This window comes from Oncorhynchus masou, chromosome 23 (genome assembly GCF_036934945.1).
Source record: "Oncorhynchus masou masou isolate Uvic2021 chromosome 23, UVic_Omas_1.1, whole genome shotgun sequence".
NCBI lineage: Eukaryota > Metazoa > Chordata > Actinopteri > Salmoniformes > Salmonidae > Oncorhynchus > Oncorhynchus masou.
In genome coordinates, this window is record NC_088234.1 from 18094176 (window position 1) to 18120618 (window position 26443).

At 44.4% G+C, this 26443-nt stretch overlaps 2 protein-coding genes across 3 annotated transcripts; both read left to right on the top strand.

Annotated features, from left to right (window-relative positions):
- Positions 1-14494: 14494 nt before the first annotated feature.
- LOC135510479 (prostaglandin reductase 1-like) lies at positions 14495-20502 on the top strand. Of its 2 annotated transcripts, none has more exons than XM_064931452.1 (10): positions 14495-14667; positions 15308-15432; positions 15575-15620; positions 15825-15884; positions 16607-16774; positions 17668-17824; positions 18007-18123; positions 18388-18493; positions 19048-19166; positions 19513-20502. In XM_064931452.1, exons 2-10 carry the CDS (start codon positions 15327-15329, stop codon positions 19621-19623), a joined length of 990 nt encoding a protein of 329 aa, XP_064787524.1. In that variant the 5' UTR covers positions 14495-14667; positions 15308-15326; the 3' UTR covers positions 19624-20502. The 2 variants fall into 2 exon arrangements, with proteins under 2 accessions (XP_064787524.1, XP_064787523.1); XM_064931451.1 differs by having other exon boundaries at positions 14498-14667; positions 15301-15432.
- Positions 20503-20917: 415 nt separating this feature from the next.
- LOC135510480 (thioredoxin-like) lies at positions 20918-25064 on the top strand. The gene is made up of 5 exons (XM_064931453.1): positions 20918-21026; positions 22001-22105; positions 23161-23226; positions 24336-24401; positions 24607-25064. Exons 1-5 carry the CDS (start codon positions 21003-21005, stop codon positions 24670-24672), a joined length of 327 nt encoding a protein of 108 aa, XP_064787525.1. The 5' UTR covers positions 20918-21002; the 3' UTR covers positions 24673-25064.
- Positions 25065-26443: the final 1379 nt, after the last annotated feature.

A 26443-nucleotide genomic window follows, 5' to 3' on the forward strand; every position in this document is an offset into this window, starting at 1 on the left:
GAAGGAGAATTCTTACAGAGTCTTTAAAAACGCCCAATCCAGTACTTTTTAAACAAGCTTACATATTTTAATGTCTGTGACAAAATGCTCCATAGCACTATCTTAGCGAGAGACACTCTGATGACACACACCCACTCCACAGCGCTCTGATGACACACACCCACTCCACAGCACTCTGACACACACCCCCTCCACAGCGCTCTGATGACACACACCCCCTCCATAGGGCTCTGATGACACACACCCCCTCCACAGCACTCTAATGACACACACCCCCTCCACAGCACTCTGATGACACACACCCACTCCACAGCACTCTGATGACACACACCCACTCCACAGCACTCTAATGACACACACCCACTCCACAGCACTCTGATGACACACACCCCTTCCACAGCACTCTGATGACACACACCCACTCCACAGCACTCTGATGACACACACCCACTCCACAGCACTCTGATGACACACACCCCCTCCACAGCACTCTGATGACACACACCCCCTCCACAGCACTCTGATGACACACACCCACTCCACAGCACTCTAATGACACACACCCACTCCACAGCACTCTGATGACACACACCCACTCCACAGCACTCTGATGACACACACCCACTCCACAGCACTCTGACACACACACACCCACTCCACAGCACTGACACACACCCCTTCCACAGCACTCTGATGACACACACACCCACTCCACAGCACTCTGATGACAATCACACCCCCTCCACAGCACTCTGATGACACACACCCCCATCCACAGCGCTCTGACACACAACCCCTACACAGCACTCTGATGACACACACCCCCTACAGAGCACTCTGGTGATACACACCCACTCCACAGCACTCTGACGACACACACCACCTCCACAGGGCTCTGACGACACACACCCATTCATAGGGCTCTGAGTTATTTTATTTTTATTTTATTTTAATTTTATTTTTATTTCACCTTTATTTAACCAGGTAGGCTAGTTGAGAACAAGTTCTCATTTACAACTGCGACCTGGCCAAGATAAAGCTTAGCAGTGTGAACAGACAACACAGAGTTACACATGGAGTAAACAATTAACAAGTCAATAACACAGTAGAAAAAAAAGGGAGTCTATATACAATGTGTGCAAAAGGCATGAGGAGGTAGGCGAATAATTACAATATTGCAGATTAACACTGGATTGATAAATGATCATGTACAGGTAGAGATATTGGTGTGCAAAAGAGCAGAAAAGTAAATAAATAAAAACTGTGGGGATGAGGTAGGTGAAAATGGGTGGGCTATTTACCAATAGATTATGTACAGCTGCAGCGATCGGTTAGCTGCTCAGATAGCTGATGTTTGAAGTTGGTGAGGGAGATAAAGGTCTCCAACTTCAGCGATTTTTGCAATTCGTTCCAGTCACAGGCAGCAGAGTACTGGAATGAAAGGCGGCCGAATGAGGTGTTGGCTTTAGGGATGATCAGTGAGATACACCTGCTGGAGCGCGTGCTACGGATGGGTGTTGCCATCGTGACCAGTGAACTGAGATAAGGCGGAGCTTTACCTAGCATGGCCTTGTAGACGACCTGGAGCCAGTGGGTCTTGCGACGAATATGTAGCGAGGGCCAGCCGACTAGAGCATACAAGTCGCAGTGGTGGGTAGTATAAGGTGCTTTAGTGACAAAACGGATGGCACTGTGATAAACTGCATCCAGTTTGCTGAGAAGAGTGTTGGAAGCAATTTTGTAGATGACATCGCCGAAGTCGAGGATCGGTAGGATAGTCAGTTTTACTAGGGTAAGCTTGGCAGCGTGAGTGAAGGAGGCTTTGTTACGGAATAGAAAGCCGACTCTTGATTTGATTTTCGATTGGAGATGTTTGATATGGGTCTGGAAGGAGAGTTTGCAGTCTAGCCAGACACCTAGGTACTTATAGGTGTCCACATATTCAAGGTCGGAACCATCCAGTGTGGTGATGCTAGTCGGGCAAGCGGGTGCAGGCAGCGATCGGTTGAAAAGCATGCATTTGGTTTTACTAGCGTTTAAGAGCAGTTGGAGGCCACGGAAGGAGTGTTGTATGGCATTGAAGCTCGTTTGGAGGTTAGATAGCACAGTGTCCAATGACGGGCCGAAAGTATATAGAATGGTGTCGTCTGCGTAGAGGTGGATCAGGGAATTGCCCGCAGCAAGAGCAACATCATTGATATATACAGAGAAAAGAGTCGGCCCGAGAATTGAACCCTGTGGCACCCCCATAGAGACTGCCAGAGGACCAGACAGCATGCCCTCCGATTTGACACACTGAACTCTGTCTGCAAAGTAATTGGTGAACCAGGCAAGGCAGTCATCCGAAAAACCGAGGCTACTGAGTCTGCCGATAAGAATATGGTGATTGACAGAGTCGAAAGCCTTGGCAAGGTCGATGAAGTCGGCTGCACAGTACTGTCTTTTATCGATGGCGGTTATGATGTCGTTTAGTACCTTGAGTGTGGCTGAGGTGCACCCGTGACCGGCTCGGAAACCAGATTGCATAGCGGAGAAGGTACGGTGGGATTCGAGATGGTCAGTGACCTGTTTGTTGACTTGGCTTTCGAAGACCTTAGATAGGCAAGGCAGAATGGATATAGGTCTGTAACAGTTTGGGTCCAGGGTGTCTCCCCCTTTGAAGAGGGGGATGACTGCGGCAGCTTTCCAATCCTTGGGGATCTCAGACGATATGAAAGAGAGGTTGAACAGGCTGGTAATAGGGGTTGCGACAATGGCGGCGGATAGTTTCAGAAATAGAGGGTCCAGATTGTCAAGCCCAGCTGATTTATACGGGTCCAGGTTTTGCAGCTCTTTCAGAACATCTGCTATCTGGATTTGGGTAAAGGAGAACCTGGAGAGGCTTGGGCGAGGAGCTGCGGGGGGCCGGAGCTGTTGGTCGAGGTTGGAGTAGCCAGGCGGAAGGCATGGCCAGCCGTTGAGAAATGCTTGTTGAAGTTTTCAATAATCATGGATTTGTCGGTGGTGACCGTGTTCCCTAGCCTCAGTGCAGTGGGCAGCTGGGAGGAGGTGCTCTTGTTCTCCATGGACTTCACAGTGTCCCAGAACTTTTTGGAGTTGGAGCTACAGGATGCAAACTTCTGCCTGAAGAAGCTGGCCTTAGCTTTCCTGACTGACTGCGTGTATTGGTTCCGTTGCATATCGCGGGGACTGTTCGATGCTATTGCAGTCCGCCACAGGATGTTTTTGTGCTGGTCGAGGGCAGTCAGGTCTGGAGTGAAGCAAGGGCTATATCTGTTCTTAGTTCTGCATTTTTTGAACGGAGCATGCTTATCTAAAATGGTGAGGAAGTTACTCTTAAAGAATGACCAGGCATCCTCAACTGACGGGATGAGGTCAATGTCCTTCCAGGGTACCCGGGCCAGGTCGATTAGAAAGGCCTGCTCACAGAAGTGTTTTAGGGAGCGTTTGACAGTGATGAGGGGTGGTCGTTTGACTGCGGCTCCGTAGCGGATACAGGCAATGAGGCAGTGGTCGCTGAGATCCTGATTGAAGACAGCGGAGGTGTATTTGGAGGGCCAGTTGGTCAGGATGACGTCTATGAGGGTGCCCTTGCTTACAGAGTTAGGGTTGTACCTGGTGGGTTCCTTGATGATTTGTGTGAGATTGAGGGCATCTAGCTTAGATTGTAGGACTGCCGGGGTGTTAAGCATATCCCAGTTTAGGTCAACTGTCAGAACAAACTCTGAAGCTAGATGGGGGGCAATCAATTCACAAATGGTGTCCAGGGCACAGCTGGGAGCTAAGGGGGGTCGGTAGCAGGCGGCAACAGTGAGCGACTTATTTCTGGAGAGAGTAATTTTCAGAATTAGTAGTTCGAACTGTTTGGGTATGGACCTGGAAAGTATGACATTACTTTGCAGGCTATCTCTGCAGTAGACTGCAACTCCTCCCCCTTTGGCAGTTCTATCTTGACGGAAGATGTTATAGTTGGGTATGGAAATCTCAGAATTTTTGGTGGCCTTCCTGAGCCAGGACTCAGACACGGCAAGGACATCAGGGTTAGCAGAGTGTGCTAAAGCGGTGAGTAAAACAAACTTAGGGAGGAGGCTTCTGATGTTGACATGCATGAAACCAAGGCTTTTTCGATCACAGAAGTCAACAAATGAGGGTGCCTGGGGACATGCAGGGCCTGGGTTTACCTCCACATCACCCGCGGAACAGAGAAGGAGTAGTATGAGGGTGCGGCTAAAGGCTATCAAAACTGGTCGCCTAGAGCATTGGGGACAGAGAATAAGAGGAGCAGGTTTCTGGGCATGGTAGAATATATTCAGGGCATAATGCGCAGACAGGGGTATGGTGGGGTGCGGGTACAGCGGAGGTAAGCCCAGGCACTGGGTGATGATGAGAGAGGTTGTATCTCTGGACATGCTAGTTGTAATGGGTGAGGTCACTGCATGTGTGGGAGGTGGGACAAAGGAGGTATCAGGGGTATGAAGAGTGGAACTAGGCGCTCCATTGTGAACTAAAACAATGATAACTAACCTGAACAACAGTATACAAGGCATATTGACATTTGAGAGAGACATACAGCGAGGCATACAGTAATCACAGGTGTTGAATTGGGAAAGCTAGCTTAAACAGTAGGTGAGACAACAACAGCTAATCAGCTAGCACAACAACAGCAGGTAAAATGGCATTGACTAGGCAACGGGGCCGACAGATAAAACATAAACAAGCAGAATGAGGTACCGTGATTAATGGACAGTCCAGCGTGCATCAGCTATGTAGCCAGGTGATCAGTGTCCAGGGGGCAGGGAAGCTGGATTAGTGAGTGTTATCCAGGTTAAAAAACTAACAATGACTAAATAGCTTGTAGCTAGTTAGCTAGTTAGCTTCTGGAGGTTCTTGAGTGTGTTCTAAAAATTAACAATAATAGCGATTCCGTATCACATTGGGTGAGGCAGGTTACCGGAAGGTATAAACAAATTAAAAATCGGAAAGAGATAAGAGAGTAAATATGGGTCCAGTGAGTGTTTGGGACGAGGCGATTCAGACGGTTAGCAGGCCTGTGCTAACAAGCTAACAGTTAGTAGGCCGGGGCTAAACAAGGTAGCAGTTAGCAGGCCGAAATAGCAAGCCAGGGGATAGCAAGGGCTAGAGAGTTAGCCTTTGGTGGACGTCGCGATGGGGTGAGTCTGTTTATTCCTCTTCATGCGGTGACATCGATAGACCGGTCGTGGGTCCGGGTAATTGTAGCCCAGGAGTATGCTACGGTGGTAGGTATTGTAGCCCAGGAGTATCCTACGGAGGTAGCACAGGTGCTCTGGCGGGGCTAGCTTCAGGCTAAGTGGGTGGAAGCGCTAGCCAGCAGTAATCGTCCGGGGTTGCGGTTTAGCTAAATAACTAGTTGTGAAGATCCAGATGTTCCGTTTGCGGCGGGAATCCGGGGGTAAAAAAATAAAAAAATAAATAGGTCCGTTATGCTCTGGTTAGAATCGCGTGAGCTTTTCGTGCTAAAGGTTAGCTGATGACCGGTTAGCTGAAGACCGCTAGCATAGCTGGTAGTTAGCTGGCTAGCTTCAGTTGAGGGGTTCCGGTTCCGAAGTAAATATAAATACTAAATACTTTAGGAAAAAAGAAAAATAGCTACATTGGGTGAGGCGGATTGAAGGAGAGTATGTGGAAGCTGAGGTTTAGCGAAATGTTTTAAAAGATATGCGAAGAAAAAATATGTAAAAACGAAAAAGGACGAAATATACACGGGACAAGGGACACGACACGTCTTACTGCTACGCCGTCTTGGATGACACACACACTCACTCCACAGCGCTCTGATGACACACACCCACTCCACAGCACTCTGATGACACACACCCACTCCACAGCACTCTGATGACACACACCCACTCCACAGCACTCTGATGACACACACCCACTCCACAGCACTCTGATGACACACACCCACTCCACAGCACTCTGATGACACACACCCACTCCACAGCACTCTGATGACACACACCCACTCCACAGCACTCTGATGACACACACCCACTCCACAGCACTCTGATGACACACACCCACTCCACAGCACTCTGATGACACACACCCACTCCACAGCACTCTGATGACACACCCCCCCCTCCACAGCACTCTGATGACACACACCCACTCCACAGCACTCTGATGACACACACCCACTCCACAGCACTATGATGACACACACCCACTCCACAGCACTCTGATGACACACACCCACTCCACAGCACTCTGATGACACACACCCACTCCACAGCACTCTGATGACACACACCCACTCCACAGCACTCTGATGACACACACCCACTCCACAGCACTCTGATGACACACACCCACTCCACAGCACTCTGATGACACACACCCACTCCACAGCACTCTGATGACACAGGAGCAATAGCAGTGGCAGGATCATCCCGCTCAGATGTTCCACAGAGAGGTTTAGACGGTCATGTTTACCCACAGCCATGAGGCTTTTTAATACGTGTAATTAATTACAGTGGGGCAAAAAAGTATTTAGTCAGCCACCAATTGTGCAAGTTCTCCCACTTAAAAAGATGAGAGAGGCCTGTAATTTTCATCATAGGTACACTTCAACTATGACAGACAAAATGAGAAAAAAAATCCAGAAAATCACATTGTAGGATTTTTAATGAATTTATTAGCAAATTATGGTGGAAAATAAGTATTTTGTTACCTACAAACAAGCAATATTTCTAGCTCTTACAGACCTGTAACTTCTTATTTAAGAGGTTCCTCTGTCCACCATTCGTTACCTGTTTTAATGGCACCTGTTTGAACTTGCTATCAGTATAAAAGACACCTGTCCACAACCTCAAACTCTTACACTACAAACTCCACTATGGCCAAGACCAAAGAGCTGTCAAAGGACACCAGAAACAAAATTGTAGACCTGCACCAGGGTGGGAAGACTGAATCTGCAATTGGTAAGCAACTTGGTTTGAAGAAATCAACTGTGGGAGAAATTATTAGGAAATGGAAGACATACAAGACCACTGATAATCTCCCTCGATCTGGGGCTCCATGCAAGATCTCACCCTGTGGGGTCAGAATGATCACAAGAACGATGAGCAAAAATCCCAGAACCACACGGGGGGACCTAGTGAATGACCTGCAGAGAGCTGGGACCAAAGTAACAAAGCCTACCATCAGTAACACACTACGCCGCCAGGGACTCAAATCCTGCAGTGCCTGACGTGTCCCCCTGCTTAAGCCAGTACATACCCAGGTCCGTCTGAAGTTTGCTAGAGAGCATTTGAATGATCCAGAAGAAGATTGGGAGAATGTTATATGGTCAGATGAAACCAAAATAGAACTTTTTGGTAAAAACTCAACTTGTCGTGTTTGGAGGACAAAGAATGCTGAGTTGCATCCAAAGAACACCATACATACTGTGAAGCATGGGGGTGGAAACATCATGCTTTGGGGCTGTTTTTCTGCAAAGGGACCAGGACGACTGATCCGTGTAAAGGAAAGAATGAATAGGGCCATGTATCATGAGATTTTGAGTGAAAACCTCCTTCCATCAGCAAGGGCATTGAAGATGAAACGTGGCTGGGTCTTTCAGCATGACAATGATCATCAAAAATCAAATCATATTTATTTATATAGCCCTTCGTACATCAGCTGATATCTCAAAGTGCTGTACAGAAATCCCACACACACCACCGAAGGAAGGAGTGGCTTCATAAGAAGCATTTCAAGGTCCTGGAGTGGCCTAGCCAGTCTCCAGATCTCAACCCAAGAGAAAATCTTTGGAGGGAGTTGAAAGTACGTGTTTCCCAGCAACAGCCCCAAAACATCACTGCTCTAGAAGAGATCTGCATGGAGGAATGGGCCAAAATACCATCAACAGTGTGTGAAAACCTTGTGAAGACTTACAGAAAACGTTTGACCTCTGTCATTGCCAACAAAGGGTACATAACAAAGTATAGAGATAAACTTTTGTTATTGACCAAATACTTATTTTCCACCATAATTTGCAAAGAAATTCATTAAAAATCCTAGTAGTCAGTGTTGCAACTGAGTACGGATGATTTTTACACGCTACGTGCTTCAGCACTCGGCGGTCCCGTTGTGTGAGCTTGTGTGGCCTACCGCTTCGCGGCTGAGCCGTTGTTGCTCCTAGACATTTCCACTTCGTAATAACAGCACATACAGTTGACCGGGGCAGCTCTAGCAGGAGCAGAAATTTGACGAACTGACTTGTTGGAAAGGTGGCATTCTATGATGGTGCCACGTTAAATGTCACTGAGCGCTTCAGTAAGGCCCTTCTACTGCCAATGTTTGTCTATGGAGATTGCATAGCTGTGTGCTGAAATAGCCAAATCCATTAATTTTAAGACATGTCCACATACTTTTGTACTTTATATATAGTGTATATGTGATGCATATCTGTATTCCTAGTCATGTGAAATACATAAATTAGGGCCAAATTTATTTATTTAAATTGACTGATTTCCTTATATGATCTGTAACTCAGTAAAATCCTTGACATTGTTGTATATTGCATTTATATTCCTCCACCACTTTGTTCAGCAGTCTGGAGTCCAGGTGGAAGTAGACGTACAGTTCCCTCTCTCGCCTAAGGAGGGCGCTGTGGTCCACTGTGGTGATTGGCTGTTTTCTCATCTCTTAACCCTGCCAGTGCATCCGCAACAATGTTCTCAACACCAATATGCTGGATAACTTTGCTATTATGCACATAGTAATATGGTCTAGGAAAAGGCACCAATTCAACAGCGCACTGATGTGTTTCAGAACTGCGGACAGCAACCACTATCCAACACTGGAGAAAGCAAATTTGTTATTAAATATTTTTTTAAATATTTGTGTTGCACAATTGTTCTTACATAGTATAACCATATACAATTTCAGTGGCACATCTTAGACTGATGGACTGTGCCATCCCCAAGGCATCGACAATCGATCAATCCATTCAGCACAAATTATATTTTGTATTTTTTTTTGCTACTGCTCGACTAAAGAAATGTTGGTCAACCAACTGCCTATCGACTAAACAATCGACCATTCGACTAAATGGGGTCAGCCCTAGTCTGCATCTTGATCAAAAAGAGCATTTGAGCATTACAAAACAAACTAACTGTACCTGCTCCTGTCTGAAGATATAGTACTCCTGTCTGAAGATATAGTACTCCTGTCTGAAGATATAGTACTCCTGTCTGAAGGTATAGTACTCCTGTCTGAAGGTATAGTACTCCTGTCTGAAGGTATAGTACTCCTGTCTGAAGGTATAGTACTCCTGTCTGAAGGTATAGTACTCCTGTCTGAAGATATAGTACTCCTGTCTGAAGGTATAGTACTCCTGTCTGAAGGTATAGTACTCCTGTCTGAAGGTATAGTACTCCTGTCTGAAGGTATAGTACTCCTGTCTGAAGGTATAGTACTCCTGTCTGAAGGTATAGTACTCCTGTCTGAAGATATAGTACTCCTGTCTGAAGGTATAGTACTCCTGTCTGAAGATATAGTACTCCTGTCTGAAGGTATAGTACTCCTGTCTGAAGGTATAGTACTCCTGTCTGAAGGTATAGTACTCCTGTCTGAAGATATAGTACTCCTGTCTGAAGGTATAGTACTCCTGTCTGAAGGTATAGTACTCCTGTCTGAAGATATAGTACTCCTGTCTGAAGGTATAGTACTCCTGTCTGAAGGTATAGTACTCCTGTCTGAAGGTATAGTACTCCTGTCTGAAGATATAGTACTCCTGTCTGAAGGTATAGTACTCCTGTCTGAAGGTATAGTACTCCTGTCTGAAGGTATAGTACTCCTGTCTGAAGGTATAGTACTCCTGTCTGAAGGTATAGTACTCCTGTCTGAAGGTATAGTACTCCTGTCTGAAGGTATAGTACTCCTGTCTGAAGGTATAGTACTCCTGTCTGAAGATATAGTACTCCTGTCTGAAGGTATAGTACTCCTGTCTGAAGGTATAGTACTCCTGTCTGAAGATATAGTACTCCTGTCTGAAGATATAGTACTCCTGTCTGAAGGTATAGTACTCCTGTCTGAAGGTATAGTACTCCTGTCTGAAGATATAGTACTCCTGTCTGAAGGTATAGTACTCCTGTCTGAAGGTATAGTACTCCTGTCTGAAGGTATAGTACTCCTGTCTGAAGGTATAGTACTCCTGTCTGAAGATATAGTACTCCTGTCTGAAGGTATAGTACTCCTGTCTGAAGGTATAGTACTCCTGTCTGAAGGTATAGTACTCCTGTCTGAAGGTATAGTACTCCTGTCTGAAGATATAGTACTCCTGTCTGAAGGTATAGTACTCCTGTCTGAAGGTATAGTACTCCTGTCTGAAGGTATAGTACTCCTGTCTGAAGGTATAGTACTCCTGTCTGAAGATATAGTACTCCTGTCTGAAGGTATAGTACTCCTGTCTGAAGGTATAGTACTCCTGTCTGAAGGTATAGTACTCCTGTCTGAAGGTATAGTACTCCTGTCTGAAGATATAGTACTCCTGTCTGAAGATATAGTACTCCTGTCTGAAGGTATAGTACTCCTGTCTGAAGGTATAGTACTCCTGTCTGAAGGTATAGTACTCCTGTCTGAAGATATAGTACTCCTGTCTGAAGGTATAGTACTCCTGTCTGAAGGTATAGTACTCCTGTCTGAAGATATAGTACTCCTGTCTGAAGGTATAGTACTCCTGTCTGAAGATATAGTACTCCTGTCTGAAGGTATAGTACTCCTGTCTGAAGGTATAGTACTCCTGTCTGAAGATATAGTACTCCTGTCTGAAGGTATAGTACTCCTGTCTGAAGGTATAGTACTCCTGTCTGAAGATATAGTACTCCTGTCTGAAGGTATAGTACTCCTGTCTGAAGGTATAGTACTCCTGTCTGAAGGTATAGTACTCCTGTCTGAAGGTATAGTACTCCTGTCTGAAGGTATAGTACTCCTGTCTGAAGATATAGTACTCCTGTCTGAAGGTATAGTACTCCTGTCTGAAGATATAGTACTCCTGTCTGAAGGTATAGTACTCCTGTCTGAAGGTATAGTACTCCTGTCTGAAGGTATAGTACTCCTGTCTGAAGGTATAGTACTCCTGTCTGAAGGTATAGTACTCCTGTCTGAAGATATAGTACTCCTGTCTGAAGGTATAGTACTCCTGTCTGAAGGTATAGTACTCCTGTCTGAAGGTATAGTGCTCCTGTCTGAAGGTATAGTACTCCTGTCTGAAGATATAGTACTCCTGTCTGAAGGTATAGTACTCCTGTCTGAAGGTATAGTACTCCTGTCTGAAGGTATAGTACTCCTGTCTGAAGGTATAGTACTCCTGTCTGAAGGTATAGTACTCCTGTCTGAAGGTATAGTACTCCTGTCTGAAGGTATAGTACTCCTGTCTGAAGATATAGTACTCCTGTCTGAAGGTATAGTACTCCTGTCTGAAGGTATAGTACTCCTGTCTGAAGGTATAGTACTCCTGTCTGAAGGTATAGTACTCCTGTCTGAAGGTATAGTACTCCTGTCTGAAGGTATAGTACTCCTGTCTGGCCAGCTGCAGGTCCAGGTCTCCCCTAACCACAGGCACGTTGAGCAGCCTGGTGCGTTGCCTCAGAGCCGCTGTAGAGGCCCCTGGAGGAGAGATTCCAGATCAGCCCCACGCCCTGCAGCTCACGCCTGGACAAAGCCTCACGCGCCTGGAGAGAGGAGGTGTTGGTGGTGGTGCCCTGTGAGAGGAGAGAGGGAGAAGTTAGAGTTAACATGCAACTCTCATGAACCATCCAATGCCCACAGCCCTTACTAACATGCTATATAGTGATACCAATAATTGCAATAAAAAGGGCATTCCAAAAGGTTATACGATAAAGAATTTCAAAACAGATGCCTTACCTTGGTGAATGACCGCAGGTTCTCAGTGATCCACCCCAGCCCTGGCTCTCTCTTCCTCTGCCCTGGTCTTGAACAACTGGTGCTGGGCCACAATCTGACCCCATTGGAGCCTGGCCATCTCCCTCCTCTGCTCCACCACTCTTTTCCATCCTTGTCTTTTATCTCATGCCCCTCTCCATCTCCGCAGAGGCTGAGGTCCAGGAACTGGAAGGTTTCTGAGCAGGAGGTCTCCACCATGTCGGTGATGCCCTGGAAGAACTGGAGCTGGGTGAGGGCGGCCAGGGCCTTGGTGTTCAGCTCCTCCTGGTAGAGATAGTGAGAACAGGACAGGGGGCCCTGGTGGGTGGGTACTGAGGGCCGAGGCAGCAGCCTCTCTCTGGGTCTTTCCTTCCTTGGAATCTTGGTCTACTTTGAGGTAGGATCCTAGTTTCCTCACCTCGTCCGTGAGGGTCTGTAGTGCGGCATTTGTCCCGGCATTCTCCGCCCCCAGCGCCGCGTTGACATCCTTCAGCCTGCCATTGGCCGCATCCTGCTGAGCGGCTAATCGGAGCGCAGCGTCAGCGAGCTCCTGAAGCTTCTTGTGACGCCGCTGTTTCAGCTGCTTCTCCTTTTTAAACGCAACTAGCTCTGCCTCTAGGTCTTCCACTTTCACCTCCCCCTCTGCCAAGTATGAAAGGATGAGGAAGGGTGGACCATGCTACTTGCAGCCGCAGGCCTACAGGTCTTGAGGACTTGGCCCAGGGCAGCCTGATCAAATATGGGCTTGACGGAGTCGCAATAAAGGCCCGGGCCTCCTCTGGGGTAAGGATGTTCCCCTGCTTGAGGGTGTGGCAGACAAAGCCAAGGAGGTGGAGGTTTTCCGAAGCACAGGCAAACAGCCAATCAAACTCAGAGCCCTTCAGGGATAGGGTGCCCAGATAACCTAAGCGACCAAGCGTATTCACAAACTGACCGCCGTCTAACATGACGACAGCAACCTACCACAGATAAAACAATGAAACAGATATCTCACCAGATGTATAAATGTGAAGCATATGCCTGGCTACCAAAGATGGTAGTGAGAGCTGTGTGGGAGAAGATGGAACATTTTCTCAACAATGAAATATTTGATCTCAATACAGTTTTCTGTTCCCAAAACTAGAATCTGTTACAAACAGAGTGGACTAAGTTTCATTGACTTTACCATTTGCCAAAGTAAAAAAAATATTGCATTGTTGAAAAGGAGTGCAAACGTTATTGTACACGTTCCCTCATGGAAATATGCAAAAAAATCATGCTTAGAACGTGCCAATAGGATCTGGCTAGATAGTGCATGTTTCTGCCCACTATGACTCATTTGTTCCCATTTGAAACAATGGGCTGTGGTCTATCTTGGTTATATTATAAAAATCTTTGATCCTTTTGTTTTTAATCCCAGCCCCCACAGGAGGTCTTTTGCCTTTTGGTAGGCGCCATTGTAAATGAAATAAAATTATTATCTGACTTGCCTAGTTAAATAAAGGTTAAATAAAATAAAATACTGGCTGGCTACCACACTGTCATGGAGGCAGTAACATTAGGGTCAAGCCGGGTGAGGGTGGGATTTATATAGAGGTGAGGAGAATGGTTATAATTGACAAAAAATATTATCATCGATATATTATCTCAACTGTAACATCATAGTAATTGAATATAAATTAAATGGTTCCTTTCAAGACAAGACAATTTCCTGTGGAGAAGATGGTTCCAGAAATGAGGGGTAAACTCTCAGTTTGAGCTATTTCGAATATGAAATCTATAGGACCTAGAAATTGTCAGAATGAAGGCTTCTCCGCCCTGATGATCGTGTCCTCAGTCAATAATCTCCATCGTTCACTGGTTCGGTAGGTCACGTTAATAAGGAGGCGTGGATTTGAAACTAATCACAACGGCATTATTGAGTTGAGCGTTGAAGAAATGTTTAACCGAATATAGTTTGTTTGTGAACTATAACTCCGGTGACACTGAAACTGTCACCTTTACACCCTAAGTAAGAACAGAAGTTTTTTAACATAATAACTAGCCAACGTTACTGTAAACTCGCTAGCCACATTCTAACGCCTGAGGTCCCTGAAGTGAATAGCTGCATCAATTTGTCCACCGGTACTTTACGTTGTTAAATTCTTGTTTTTCAACTGGTAGGAAGCGGCTACACGAGCGAAATGCACGTTCTCAACTATCTTCTTTGGGGTTATTGGCGAACTAAACGCAAAATATGTATTGTCGCCAGCAACTGGACGGGGATGAAACAATTCACGAAAGAAAAGTAAATTACACTACGGGGAAGATACATTTAACATGCATCCACACAAACAACGAAATAATAACAAATTATTATTAAATACTTTAGTCGCTCGAAACCTCAAATCCCATGTTCAGGCTCTGGTGCCTGATATGGTTGGACCACACACGTCAGTAATCTATGTAGCTCATCAAATGTTAAACGCATAAATTGTTCAACTAAAGAAACAATATCATTAGGATGTTTATTGATTTATTTTTCAATTAGCCCCGTGCCGTTTATCATCATTGCTACAAAAGCGACAGTCGCGCTCTCATCCAAAATCAGTCACCCTCTCAACATTACGTTCTACGTCACGCGAAGGGGATCCGCTAAGCAACTTTTTCAGCCAATGAGAAAGTAGTCGAGCCTACCTGCCCACGCTCTTTTAACCTTTCTAGGTACGTTTTGATATTTTTTCATTCTGCACGGAGAACAGTGACCTAGAAGTGTGATTTGTTTATACGTTATTCGAGGTGAGTTTTGCTGGACAAGGTATGACATTCAAACGCATTGATCGAGAGAAATGCTTTTTATCACCCGTTGAAATGCTTTTTATCACCCGTTTTATCACCCGTTGTGGTGGTGGTCGACAGACCGCTGTAAAGCGGGCATGCACGGTATTCGTTTGGCAACAATTCACAGCACTCGGCTAGGTCCTGCAAGTCTTTTATCTAGCTAACCTAGTGCTGTGGGATAAATGTGAATTTTGCTATTCTAAATAGCAGCCTACTGTAGGCTACTACAGTACTGTAAATCAATGCATGCTTGTTTTTGCTGGCACAATACTCTTTACTGCACAGACTGGCGTGTCATGCTTACCAGCTGATCAACAGTCTTTCAATAACATGCATCCGTTGTTGAAGAACTGTAGTTTCTCGTCATCCTGTTATGATATACTCACCTGGGTGTTAAATGTATCTATTGCATTTCTAGCTTTAGTTCATATCTCAACCTACAGTTTTAGTTTGCTCTAGTATAAGAGCTACCTATTAGTATGCATGACATGTTGCTAAATTTAGGATGCAAAAGTAGAAAATGTTCCAAGATTATCTTTGGCTCAGTTATCTTTAATTGTATTGAAAGCAAGTAAGTAAATAATATATTAGTTCACAGTTGTCCAAAGCAAAGAGCCATGGTTCAATCCAAGACCTGGGTCCTGGCCCGTCACTTTGAAGGCTTCCCGGAGGACAGCAACTTTGAGCTGAAGCTGGAGCAGCAGCCAGAGCCTAAAGATGGAGGTAACAAACTAACACCTGTGGAGATGAGCTCATCACATTGACTTCGATCATCTGGACTAGTTCTTGCACTGAGTACAAGATTCCTGTACCTGACTGAAGCTGATATGAGTGATGCCATACGTTGTTGTTTTGTCTGTTTCAGAGGTGCTTCTCGAGGCACTGTTTCTCAGTGTGGATCCATACATGAGGTAGGGGAGAAAAGACAAAGGGGACGGGATTGGATTCCCATAACATTTTCCATTTAGGTCATGTTTCATGTAATGTGATATCTATAAGGAAAACTATATGTTATTATCCACCGAACAGTTTTGACTTTGCTAAACCACAGTTCTTCAGTAGATTTCCTGCCAGAAAACATCTCATCTGATGTGTTCTTCTGTGGTTGTTTCCAGACCATTCAGCCGATTGCGTATGAAAGAGGGGGGAGTGATGATCGGAACTCAAGTGGCCAAGTAAGAAAAATAAACCGGTCCGTGTCCAAATGGCACCCTATTACCTACATAGTGCACTAGTGGGTCCTGGTCAAAAGCAGTGCACTATGTAGGGAATACGTTGCCATTTGGGATGCAGCCTTAAGTTAACTGCCTTTCATCTACCGTGAGAGGACATGCATGCCTACCGTTTACTGGAAGAGAATGGGCCCTGCACCTGTTATTCATTTCTGAGGCAGTAGATTATCATTCGTGACTGCAGTTGTAAGAGAACAAATTGAATGCAGTTGAGGTTCCGTTCCTGCCACAAGTGAATGGTTCAATGTGTTTTCACAGACAAAGTGTGTTATTGAGAGTGAGTCTGTCTGGATACGTACACTGAACCAAATGACTCTCCCCTGCATTCACTCTCTCCCCAGGGCTTTTTAAATGACTTTTCTGAGTTTATTTCCTTGAATACTGTCATTAAAGTATCTTTGTGAATATGTGCAGATTGCATCCATTGACATTTTCATATGTATTCAAATTAGTCTCTAGATAAACCATTTAGCGACCACTGAGGGTGAAGGTCGTAGTCCCAGATTAAACCTTCTCTGTGACTAGAAACACTTTCAATGGGAGATTGTTCATTAGGCATACTTTACGATCTGTGTCTTCTGACACAGACTTGTTATCTACACTATAAGTATGATCAACTAACCTAGTTAATTCAGTTTGTTTATTTGTTTGTGTGTGGTTTCTAGGGTGATCCAGAGCAACAACTCAGCCTTCCCAATTGGGTGCCATGTGGTTGGTAGATGTGGCTGGAGGACACACACTGTGTCTGATGGGACAGGCCTGACACGCCTTCTGTCTGACTGGCCACAGGAGGTCCCCATGTCCCTGGCTCTGGGGGCCATTGGCATGCCTGGGTAAGGAATGGGGGACTTTCTGAGTGCCAGTGGCTTCTATTTTGGGGTAAAAGTCTCAGAAATCCCGGACCGAGGGCAACCGCACTCATCCAGAATGTCAGAACATTGTTAATGTGGGAGGCAACCCATCTGCCGAGGGAGAATCGTAAAAAAAAACAAGAGTTACAATGGCATGAATCACCACTGGCCACAAAGTGTGGAACATTTATGTTTTCAGGTCAGAAGAAGGGCCTGGGTAAGGAGTGATACGAACAGTTAATGTTTGAGCTAGTGTTGGAGAATTTGCAGCACAGCTGTTTCATGACAGATTAAATGTTGACCTCAAGTCTGCCAGGAAAAGCATCTGTATGTTTTTCTTTGCGTTTGATAAAACAAAGATTTGTGCTACAGATGTCTCCGGTCACCATTCGCGGTCCTGTTCTGCTTTTCCACTGAACTCTAAACCGTTTGAATGAGTCACAATTCAGATGAGCATCCATCTGATGCTACTGCTTGTGTTTTTTTAAGGATCTGAAAAGCTTTATTTCGACGGTGAAGAATTATATGGGAGAGACAGGCAAGGATGAGAGAGAGGTTGAGGCGGGGATTTGCCTCACGAACATTGGGGTTGTACATGTGTGCTTTCTGATGGGAGTGTTCCCACTGGGCCACACGGGTGACTCTTCTATGGTTAAACTTCTTATTAAAGAGCTCTCCCTCTGGTGCCCCGACTACTGGCTGACAGACCTTATGTGGTCTCCAGTGTTTGATCACTCTTTAAACAGTTTCAATATATGGAATCACAACTCTTTGTCTGGGGGTTTGAGAATTTAAAAGACTTTGGAAGACAAATGACTGTATTCAATGGACTATAAAGTTGTATTTTATTCTATTCCCTTGTAATCTGATTGCAGGTTAACAGCCCTGTACGGTCTGGAGGAGGTGCTGGGGCTGCAGGCTGGAGACACCCTCCTGGTGAACGCTGCAGCTGGGGCCGTGGGCTCCACTGTGGGCCAGATCGCTAAGATCAAGGGCTGCAGGGTGGTGGGCTCCACTGGGTCTGACGCCAAGGTAAGAATGAAAAAGGGATTTGAATGAAAGACTGGGAGGCAAAAAATGCAATGGTCATCATCTGTTTCTTTGTCTTTATCCTTTGATTAAAAAAAGGGGGCAGCACTTGATTAAGTTAAATTGTTTCATTTTCTTTTCCTTAACTTTTTTTGTTTATTCCTTTTCTCTTTTCCGACACCAAGGTGGCCTTCCTCAAGGAGCTGGGCTTCGATGAGGCCTTCAACTACAAAACAGTCAGCTCTCTGGAGGAGGCCCTGAAGAGTGCCTCACCTGACGGATACCACTGCTTCTTTGAGAACGTAGGTTATATAGTAGTTATAAAGTATTTGGTTGTAGTAAAGTATTTCAATACAATTTTATTAAGTAGTTATGTAATAATTCCCTCTGATACTTGTAATATTGTTAGATATGGCTGCTACTTTTTAGTTTTAAAGTGGTATTTCACTCTAGTTTTAATATCATTAGACAGATATACAGTGTCGGACGCTATCAGTGTTTTGTAATGGGTATTTCATCCTAACATATTTACCTGGATATAACTTACATTTTCCACATTTTCATAGGTGGGAGGCCCTTTCTCTAGTGTGGCCATCTCTCAGATGAAGGAGTTTGGAAGGATAGCCTTGTGCGGGGGCATCTCAACATACAATGACACCACTCCACAAACAGGTCTGCTCTCGCTCCCTTTTCTTACAGAGATGCACATTTAAAGAAACCATTCAAATATACACAACTCTACATTGCATAACTCTGTAATTTGTGTTACCTTTATATACTGTGAGTGTTGAGATTGTGCACTGACTGTGCTCATTTCAATATTCCACTAGAGGGCGCCATTAGCCAGTATTACGCTCAGAATGCTGTCGCCAGCTGAATGTTTCATTCAGTGGAGGCTGGTGGGGGAAGCTAGAGGCAGACAGTCTCATTGTAATGGTCTGGAATAGAATAAATGGAACGGATCCATTTATTCCATTCCAGCCATTACAATGAGCCTGTCTTCCTATAGCTCCCCCAACCAGCCTCCCCTGGTTTCATTGCATAAAAATTAATGATGAAGCATATTGGATCTTTGTTTTCCTTTGCCTATATTACACACTCTATAATCTCTTTCCTCATCTTTCCTTTCTCTTACTCTCAATATCTCTAATTTTCTCTCTCACTTTCTTTGACGTCTTTCTCTCTCTTATTCTCCCCCTTTCTTTATCTCTCTCTCTCTCGGACAGGCCCCTACCCCTACCTGACCATGATCTTTAAGCAGCTGAAGATGGAGGGCTTCCTGGTGGGCAGGTGGGAGCATAAGAACCAAGAGGCTCTGAGGAGACTGATGGCCTGGAAGAGGGAGGCAAGTACAGTACTGGGGATAAAAACTAGCCTGAAATCCAGATGTGTTTTGTGCTAACATTACACTCCTTGTGCTCTGACATGGAATACAAGGAGTGGAATGTGAGCACAAACAGACTGGTACCCAGGGTACATAAAAACTGGCTGAAGTTCAGAATCATGAAAGTGCTGTTTTGGGTAAAAATTTTGCGCGCCATGTTTTACATACTGTGTAGATGTCTTGTTAGCTGTACACCCTGTTATTTTAATAAGCCTTCATCTCATTTCGAGCTATTCATATTTCCAATATGAAATGTCTGTGACGATCAGAGACTATAGACCTGTTAATGTTGTGTTTTTATCCACAGGGGAAACTGCAGTGTCATGAGCATGTCACTGAAGGCTTTGAGAACATGCCTGCTGCCTTTATGGGAATGCTGCAGGGAGAAAACATTGGAAAAGCCATTGTTAAAGTTTAGATGGCTTCAATGGATACTCTATCATAGGATTAGAATTCAAGGAACATTCCCATAGGAAAGCCTAACTATAACCATGACGTTGCATTCTGGAATCATTTTTCTATAGTGCATTCGTAGCACAACTTTATTATACATTCACATCATAGTCCGTCCTTGAATCCAAAAGTTGACTTTGTATGAAGTGCTAAAGTGTTTTAATGGCTTTTGTTGTCTGACTTCATTGTTTTACTCACAAATCAGAGTCAAATGAATTGATGGTGTTTCGTAGGCGACCGAGTAGTAATTGCAAGATGTGCATCGCCACACTACCACAGACCTAGATTGTTCTGTCTTATTGCAGGCTGTAGCTCTAAAAATAACTCTGCTCATAATTAATGCTTCTCATCTCCTTGAAAGCAGGAAGAAAGGACTTTGTTCATTGGGTACCAAACGGCAGTAAAAAAAAGGACTAAAACGGTGAGGGACTACCTGGAATTTTCCAGTAAGAAACGTTCCTTTTCCATTTGAAAACGTTTACTACGGTGTGCCCTAATGAATGTGACCCAGGGCTTTGAAGCTCCTATGCTGTCATTGAGTGGATCCAAAACAATAGTGTAAGGTCTGTCTCCCCTTAGTTGTCTACAACATCCCTTTGTTTGATATGAATGAGACGTCTTTATTTTTAGTTACTGATTTGAATTTCAGACGAGTTCAGGTGACAAGATGTTCGTTTCTGCAATAAGACAAACCTCAAGGTGAGAGCCTGTCATGTACATAACCATGGAAGGAAAGCATGATTCATACCAAAAAATGTAATCTGATGGGAATATTACAATGTATTTGATTCATTCAGATCACTTTGGTCCATCAATCCACAGAATAAATTACTTTGTCATTTGATTTGAATGTTCAGTGCTATTACTTTCCCAGCTCCAATGCTATTTGACCCTGCTTCTTGACTCACAGGTTCTCTCAACCAATCCCCTGCTGGTTTTGTAGTAAACCAGGAATTTGTCAAGTCACCGTGATTTGTGGAATAAACTATTGTACATGTTGCCTACACAATATGCAGCATTCATATAGTCAAACCAATTGTGGTCCCTTTTGATTCATTCTAGAAAATTCTATGTTCAGGTATTCAATGCATTTGAATGACCCAAGTCTTGAGAAATAGCCTAATCTACACACAAAATATGAAAATGTATAATTTGCATTGCTTGAAGCACAATATTTCTATTGTCATCCCCGTCAAGCAGTTGGCTCGTGGATCGCCCACGAGGGGCAGGGCTTATGCGCGGCTTTTATAAACCCGGCAGCGTCACTTCACACACTGAAAGCCGCTTGCTGTCAAAGGAGCTTAGTATTGTGTTGTAACAGACCGCCAATAAACCACCATCAACATGATTATCGAAATTGAAGATAAGGTAAGACATGTTTTTGCTTCGTGCATAGCTCTTTTGATTGATCATCCAACTCAGTTTGGGGGGTTTGAAGCGTTTATAACGTTCAACCGCTGCGCCTGTCATCGAATGTTCATTCCTAATATACAACTAACTGGCTAGGTTTATCTGGACTAGGCAAACGTTTTCAATCTCCTCTAACTTTCTGGCTAAATCGCTACCGTCCCAGTTAGTGTTGTATTTAGCTATTTAATGTGTAAATTCCAGATAACTTGGACTTTTAGTGGTTGTGTTGCATCATCATGGTTGCAATGTTTGAAGTGTCAGGCAGATGGAATCCGTCCCGGGCAGTGATGTGTATAAACCCTGGATTACTGTTATGTATTGGCCGTTAAGAGGTTTTGAAGCCACTGGTCGGCCATGTTGGCACTCCCCGGTAGGAACTCTTTCATAGGAATTAATGAAATTCTACAGTATTTAAAGGACAAAATGACAGGTATTTAAGTTGTTGTAGTAAGGACAGTAACATTAGTAATCTGAAAACATACTTTAAGGAATGTATGTTTAGTTCAGATTATATCATTTGAAAGTATGCATTTAGGTGTGTGTAATAATGTGTCAAAAACAAATGTAGACATGAATAAATGCATTTCTATAGCTTCCTAAATATTTTTTACAATGTGAGGGAGGGCCAAGCTGGAGGTATGGTGGCTTCAACACAGTGCCCCCTGTCAATCATCGTGTGTGTGTGTGTGTGTGTGATAGTCTATCAAAGTCCTGTACCAGCCTCAAACGGCTTAAGGTTGGCGCTAAACAAGGTCCTATAAACCACTATCATGTTCATATCAACCAAAAAGTATTACATTCTTCTGATGCCAGACATTGTTGATGGCCAATAACATATTCTATGTTTGTCATTCTCATTGTGGCTGGACAATGTGTTCTATAGGCTCTTCCTCACAGTTTTAATGAATAATGTGTTCTCTTCTGTTCTGTAGGATTCCTTCTTCAGGGCCCTGAAGGAAGCAGGAGACAAGCTGGTGGTCGTAGACTTCACAGCCTCCTGGTGCGGCCCCTGCAAGAACATTGCACCCTTCTTCAAAGTGAGTGGTCCAACACACAACGTCTCCAGCTGAGCTGTACCATTACTCACGCGGGAAGGTTCTTCTGATTTAGTTTCTAATCTTGTTCTAAGGGCCCGTATTCATAAAGCGTCTTAGACTTGGAGTGCTGAGCAAGGATCAGTTCTGCATTTTTACATCATAATCAATATGATTACAAGGACAGGGTGGATCTGTTACGAGATCAGCTCACACCACTGAGATGCTTTATGAATACAGGCCCAGTTGTGCCTAGTCTAGTTAAGATGCACCCTGCTAGCTGTAGCTGTCAGATGGTCTCCTGTGAGAGGCCTCATGCCAAGTAGGGGGAATCTGAAGGGGTTGGTTGGTCTGAGCCAGAGATATTATGGAAGAAGAAAAAACAGTGCGCAAACCCTATTCCCTACATGGTACACTACTTCTGACCAGGGCCCATAGGACTCTGGTCAAAAGTAGTATACTATGTAGGGAATAGGATGCCATTTAGGATGTAGCCTGGGTTGTGGTGGCCATGTCGTCTTGGCAACCGTCGAGGAAGCCTCCGAGGACTTGGAACATTGCGCTTATCAAGTGAAGAGCCCTTAATATAGACTGTAAACAGAATGCTAATGAACAATGCTGAGATGATCAGTCATAAGCCCACTGAGGCAGAGCAGGGTTGTGAAGTAGGGCCTTGCCGTAAACTATTTCAAACGAAAAACTGGGTCAATACTCACATTACGTAGCATGTGAATCAACCTATGTTGTGCGTCCTCCATCAATACCCCTTGTGTGGTATGTCTCTGGGTCAACAATAGACAGGTGGATACATGAGCTGCTGTGTCTGACTCATCTGGTTGAGTTAATGGTTACAAAATTCCCAAGTGGAGGATTCTGGATTCCCCCTCCGGTTCCGGGAATCTTCTAACCAGGATTTCTGGAAAACCTGGGGATTTCGGGGAAGCTAATATGATTTTGGAATCCTAGTTTAGTCAGCAGTGCACTGCTAGGCCTATTTTCCCATTGGGGCTGCCTTGCTGACCCTTGACGTTTAACCTGTGCGCTCTGCTCCTCTCCAGGGGCTTTCGGAAAAACCAGAGAACAAGAATGTGGTTTTCCTCAAGGTGGACGTGGACGAGGCAGCGGTGAGTCAATTGTGTGTGTGTTCCACAAACATTGAACAACTGTTAATAGCTCTTGTTGAAAGTGCTTGAGCATTATGTACTGGAGGTTGAAGTGATGAATTGGGAAGTTATCAGATTTTCTGTGAATTAGTACAAAACGTCCAATTGGTGTATTTGAATACAGATAACTCTTTGTAAAGATGGATGGCTTGCCTAACATTGACTAGACCTCATGTATGTAGATCTATTGGGAAACACCACGAGGCTATCTCTTGAAGTACAAGACTCGAGAGAATACTTTGGTTAGGAAAGTGGGGTCAGTAGACGAGCCGGCTGTCTGGCTGGCCGGCAGTTTTCAGGTGAAAGGTTACTATCCAATTGTGACTTTGTTGCATTGAGCTGGGGTTGCTGTGGCTACGGGAGGCGGCTTCGTGTGTTTTTGTACAGTCCAGACACTGGGTTGAACCCATGAGTCAGTCATCTCATCTGTCTGTGTTGGGTCATACAGTATGTAGACTACTGTGTGGCTGGGTGTACGGAGGGGGGTTCCAAGACCTGCTTTTCCCTTGTATATTATTACAGAAGGCTTGAGGTGATTTTCCCAGTCAGTTAGGACAAACCTGCCCTGCAGAACTAAGGCGTTCCTTACTGGGTGATACTCAACCACATCAATGTGCTTTTAATAGAGGGAGGCTGTTTATTTACCCTGCTTTTGTACCTTTTTAGCATGGCTTCTGATAGACATAAAAATAAACCTACAACAGGGATTTGAGAGGAATGGGAGATGCAGTAGAGGAATGCTGAGGCCACGTAGTGAGGACGACTGGCAACTATTCTGAACTGTGAGTGGTGATCTTTCTGGCGCCCAGACCTGATGAAGCATCAGCCAAGTGTCTGCTACACAGAGTGGAAGAGAAGTCCAGTAGCTACAAGATCATCAGCAGACTCCGTCACCGTTATCTACCATCCTCTGACCCATCTCTCTCTCCGCTCAAGCCATGAACTGACCCTCTCCATCTTCAGAGGATGCAGCGATCAAAGACTTGGCCTCTATTGGTTGATCTGTCATGATATATTGCTTGTTTGGTCTACGTTTTAATCACCCTTCACTCTGCCTCCTCCTCCTATAGGATGTGGCCAAACACTGTGACATCAAATGCATGCCGACGTTCCATTTCTACAAGAATGAGAAAAAGGTGGGTATTTTCTTGTCTTTTCCTTTTTATAAATAATAAAAGGAGAAACACTTAATTGATGGTCGCTTTAGTTGATTTCCCTCTCGGGGTAAAGACTGTACTATATTTAGTGTAACAGTCGGCTGTACCGCTGTACTAGCCTGTCTTTGAATGTAATTGTGGGACGTGAAAGTGATATTATAATTCCCTGTGGTGTCGTTCCCAGGTGGATGATTTCTCTGGGTCCAACGAAGCCAAACTGGAGGAGAAGGTCAACACTCTGAGGTCATGAGGAAGAGGCTGACACGCACATCTGCACTGACGCTGTACAAACGCCACCACCAACCAACCAACCAACCAACCGTCTTCAGACCAAACTCCCCCTTTGTTGGAATAATTCTACTATAGTCCCAATTTCCTCTCAAAGGACAGATTCCACCATATGTACAACAAAACATTGTTTTAATTATATTATTATTTTTAAAATTGTTATTAAATGTTAATACCAAACCATGCCTCTTAATCCTCCAGTGTATTAGTCGTTCTTATTCAGGTCGGAGTTTATCTCCATTTTTAAAAAGGACCATAATATTTTAATGTATTTTTATATATCAGAGCAATGCTGTTGGGATTTTGAATGTTCTGTCGAAGTGGGTGGATTCAATAAATTAAGATGAATGCTGACGTCTGGTATGAGTTCCCTAAATCTGTTTTTGGGGGATGAGTTAATGGACTAGGGTTGCACTACTCTTCATGGCGCAGTAGTCAACTGTATATTTAACTTTCTAGACTAGAATTGAGCATCCCATTTGCATGTTGTGTTTTATAGCCTAATGTTTATCTAGATTTAGTAGGTACGAAAATATAGCATAGAAATGTGTAGTCTAAGATGCTATACATTCTAAAGCATCATGTAGTAACTACAGTAAAGGGAGAGTGCTCTAAGGCCTAGATTCAGATCAAGCGATAGCTGCATTGGAGCCGTCTTAGTCCTTGTCACGACGCCACACCCATCCCAGTCGTGTTAGACTTTCAGAATGAAAGTGTAGGCTATATAGAAATTATGCACATAGTGAAATTAGGATTTATCATCCTCATTGAGGTGTAAATTAGCCTCCATCTCACATTGCAGTGTTTGAATTAGTAAACAAGGCTGCATTTGGATTTCACTTAATGTGACGCTGTGCAGCCAATGGCAATGTCCCCATTAGGTATAATGCCAGGAACCTCATGTAGATTTTGCAGCTCTAATGCAGTTCCACATCCATGCCAAAACAACCTCTATGCAGATCTGATTGAATAGAGCCCTAAGACGCAATCTAAAGCAATATCCATCTTAAAGCACTATGATATTTTATTTAACCCAGTAAAGTGACAGAACAGATCCTAATTTACAGCAATGATCAAGGAACTGCCTTGCTGTAAATTAGGATCTGTTCTGTCAACTTACTAGGTTAAATAAAATATTCATAGTGCTTTAAGAAGTTGGGGATGATTAGGTGACAATGGTATATGAGCCAGACTGGGAATTTAGTCAGGACACCGGGGTTAAGACCCCTACTCTTACAATAAGTGCCAGGGGATCTTTAGTGACCACAGAGAGTCCGGACACAAATTTAACATCCCATCCAAAAGACAGCACCCTACACAAGGCAATGTCCTCAATCACTGTGATATTTTTTTAGACCGGAGGAAAGGGTTCCTCCTTCTGGCCCTCCAACACCACTTCCAGCAGCATCTGGTCTCCCATCCAGGGACCAACCATGATCAACCTTGCTTAGCTTCAAAAGCAAGCCAGCAGTGGGTTGCAGGGTGGTACGCTGCTGGTACACTGATTCTAGAAGGATCATTAGGGAACTATAGTAAAGGCATGGAGAGACCCACTGCCGGCACCTGACATGCTTTAGCGTCACAACACCCAACAGCAGAGATGAGGTACTCATGGCGTTCCAGCCCAACCACAATGCAGACGCCTGTCAGATCTCGCATACACTTAGGTGTTTAACATATCAGCTAATCATACTATATAGCAACCTGATGCCATTCACTTGCTCACATAGGCT

Excerpts from the sequence above, each read along its gene's own strand:
- LOC135510480 (XM_064931453.1), top strand. The coding sequence starts at position 21,003 with ATGATTATCGAAATTGAAGATAAG. Across the intron at positions 22,106-23,160 it reads ACATTGCACCCTTCTTCAAA|GGGCTTTCGGAAAAACCAGA; the intron begins GTGAGTGGTCCA and ends GCTCCTCTCCAG. Across the intron at positions 24,402-24,606 it reads TCTACAAGAATGAGAAAAAG|GTGGATGATTTCTCTGGGTC; the intron begins GTGGGTATTTTC and ends TGTCGTTCCCAG.
- LOC135510479 (XM_064931452.1), top strand. The coding sequence starts at position 15,327 with ATGGTTCAATCCAAGACCTGGGTCCTGGCCCGTCACTTTGAAGGCTTC. Across the intron at positions 15,885-16,606 it reads ATCGGAACTCAAGTGGCCAA|GGTGATCCAGAGCAACAACT; the intron begins GTAAGAAAAATA and ends TGTGGTTTCTAG. Across the intron at positions 16,775-17,667 it reads GGGGCCATTGGCATGCCTGG|GTTAACAGCCCTGTACGGTC; the intron begins GTAAGGAATGGG and ends ATCTGATTGCAG.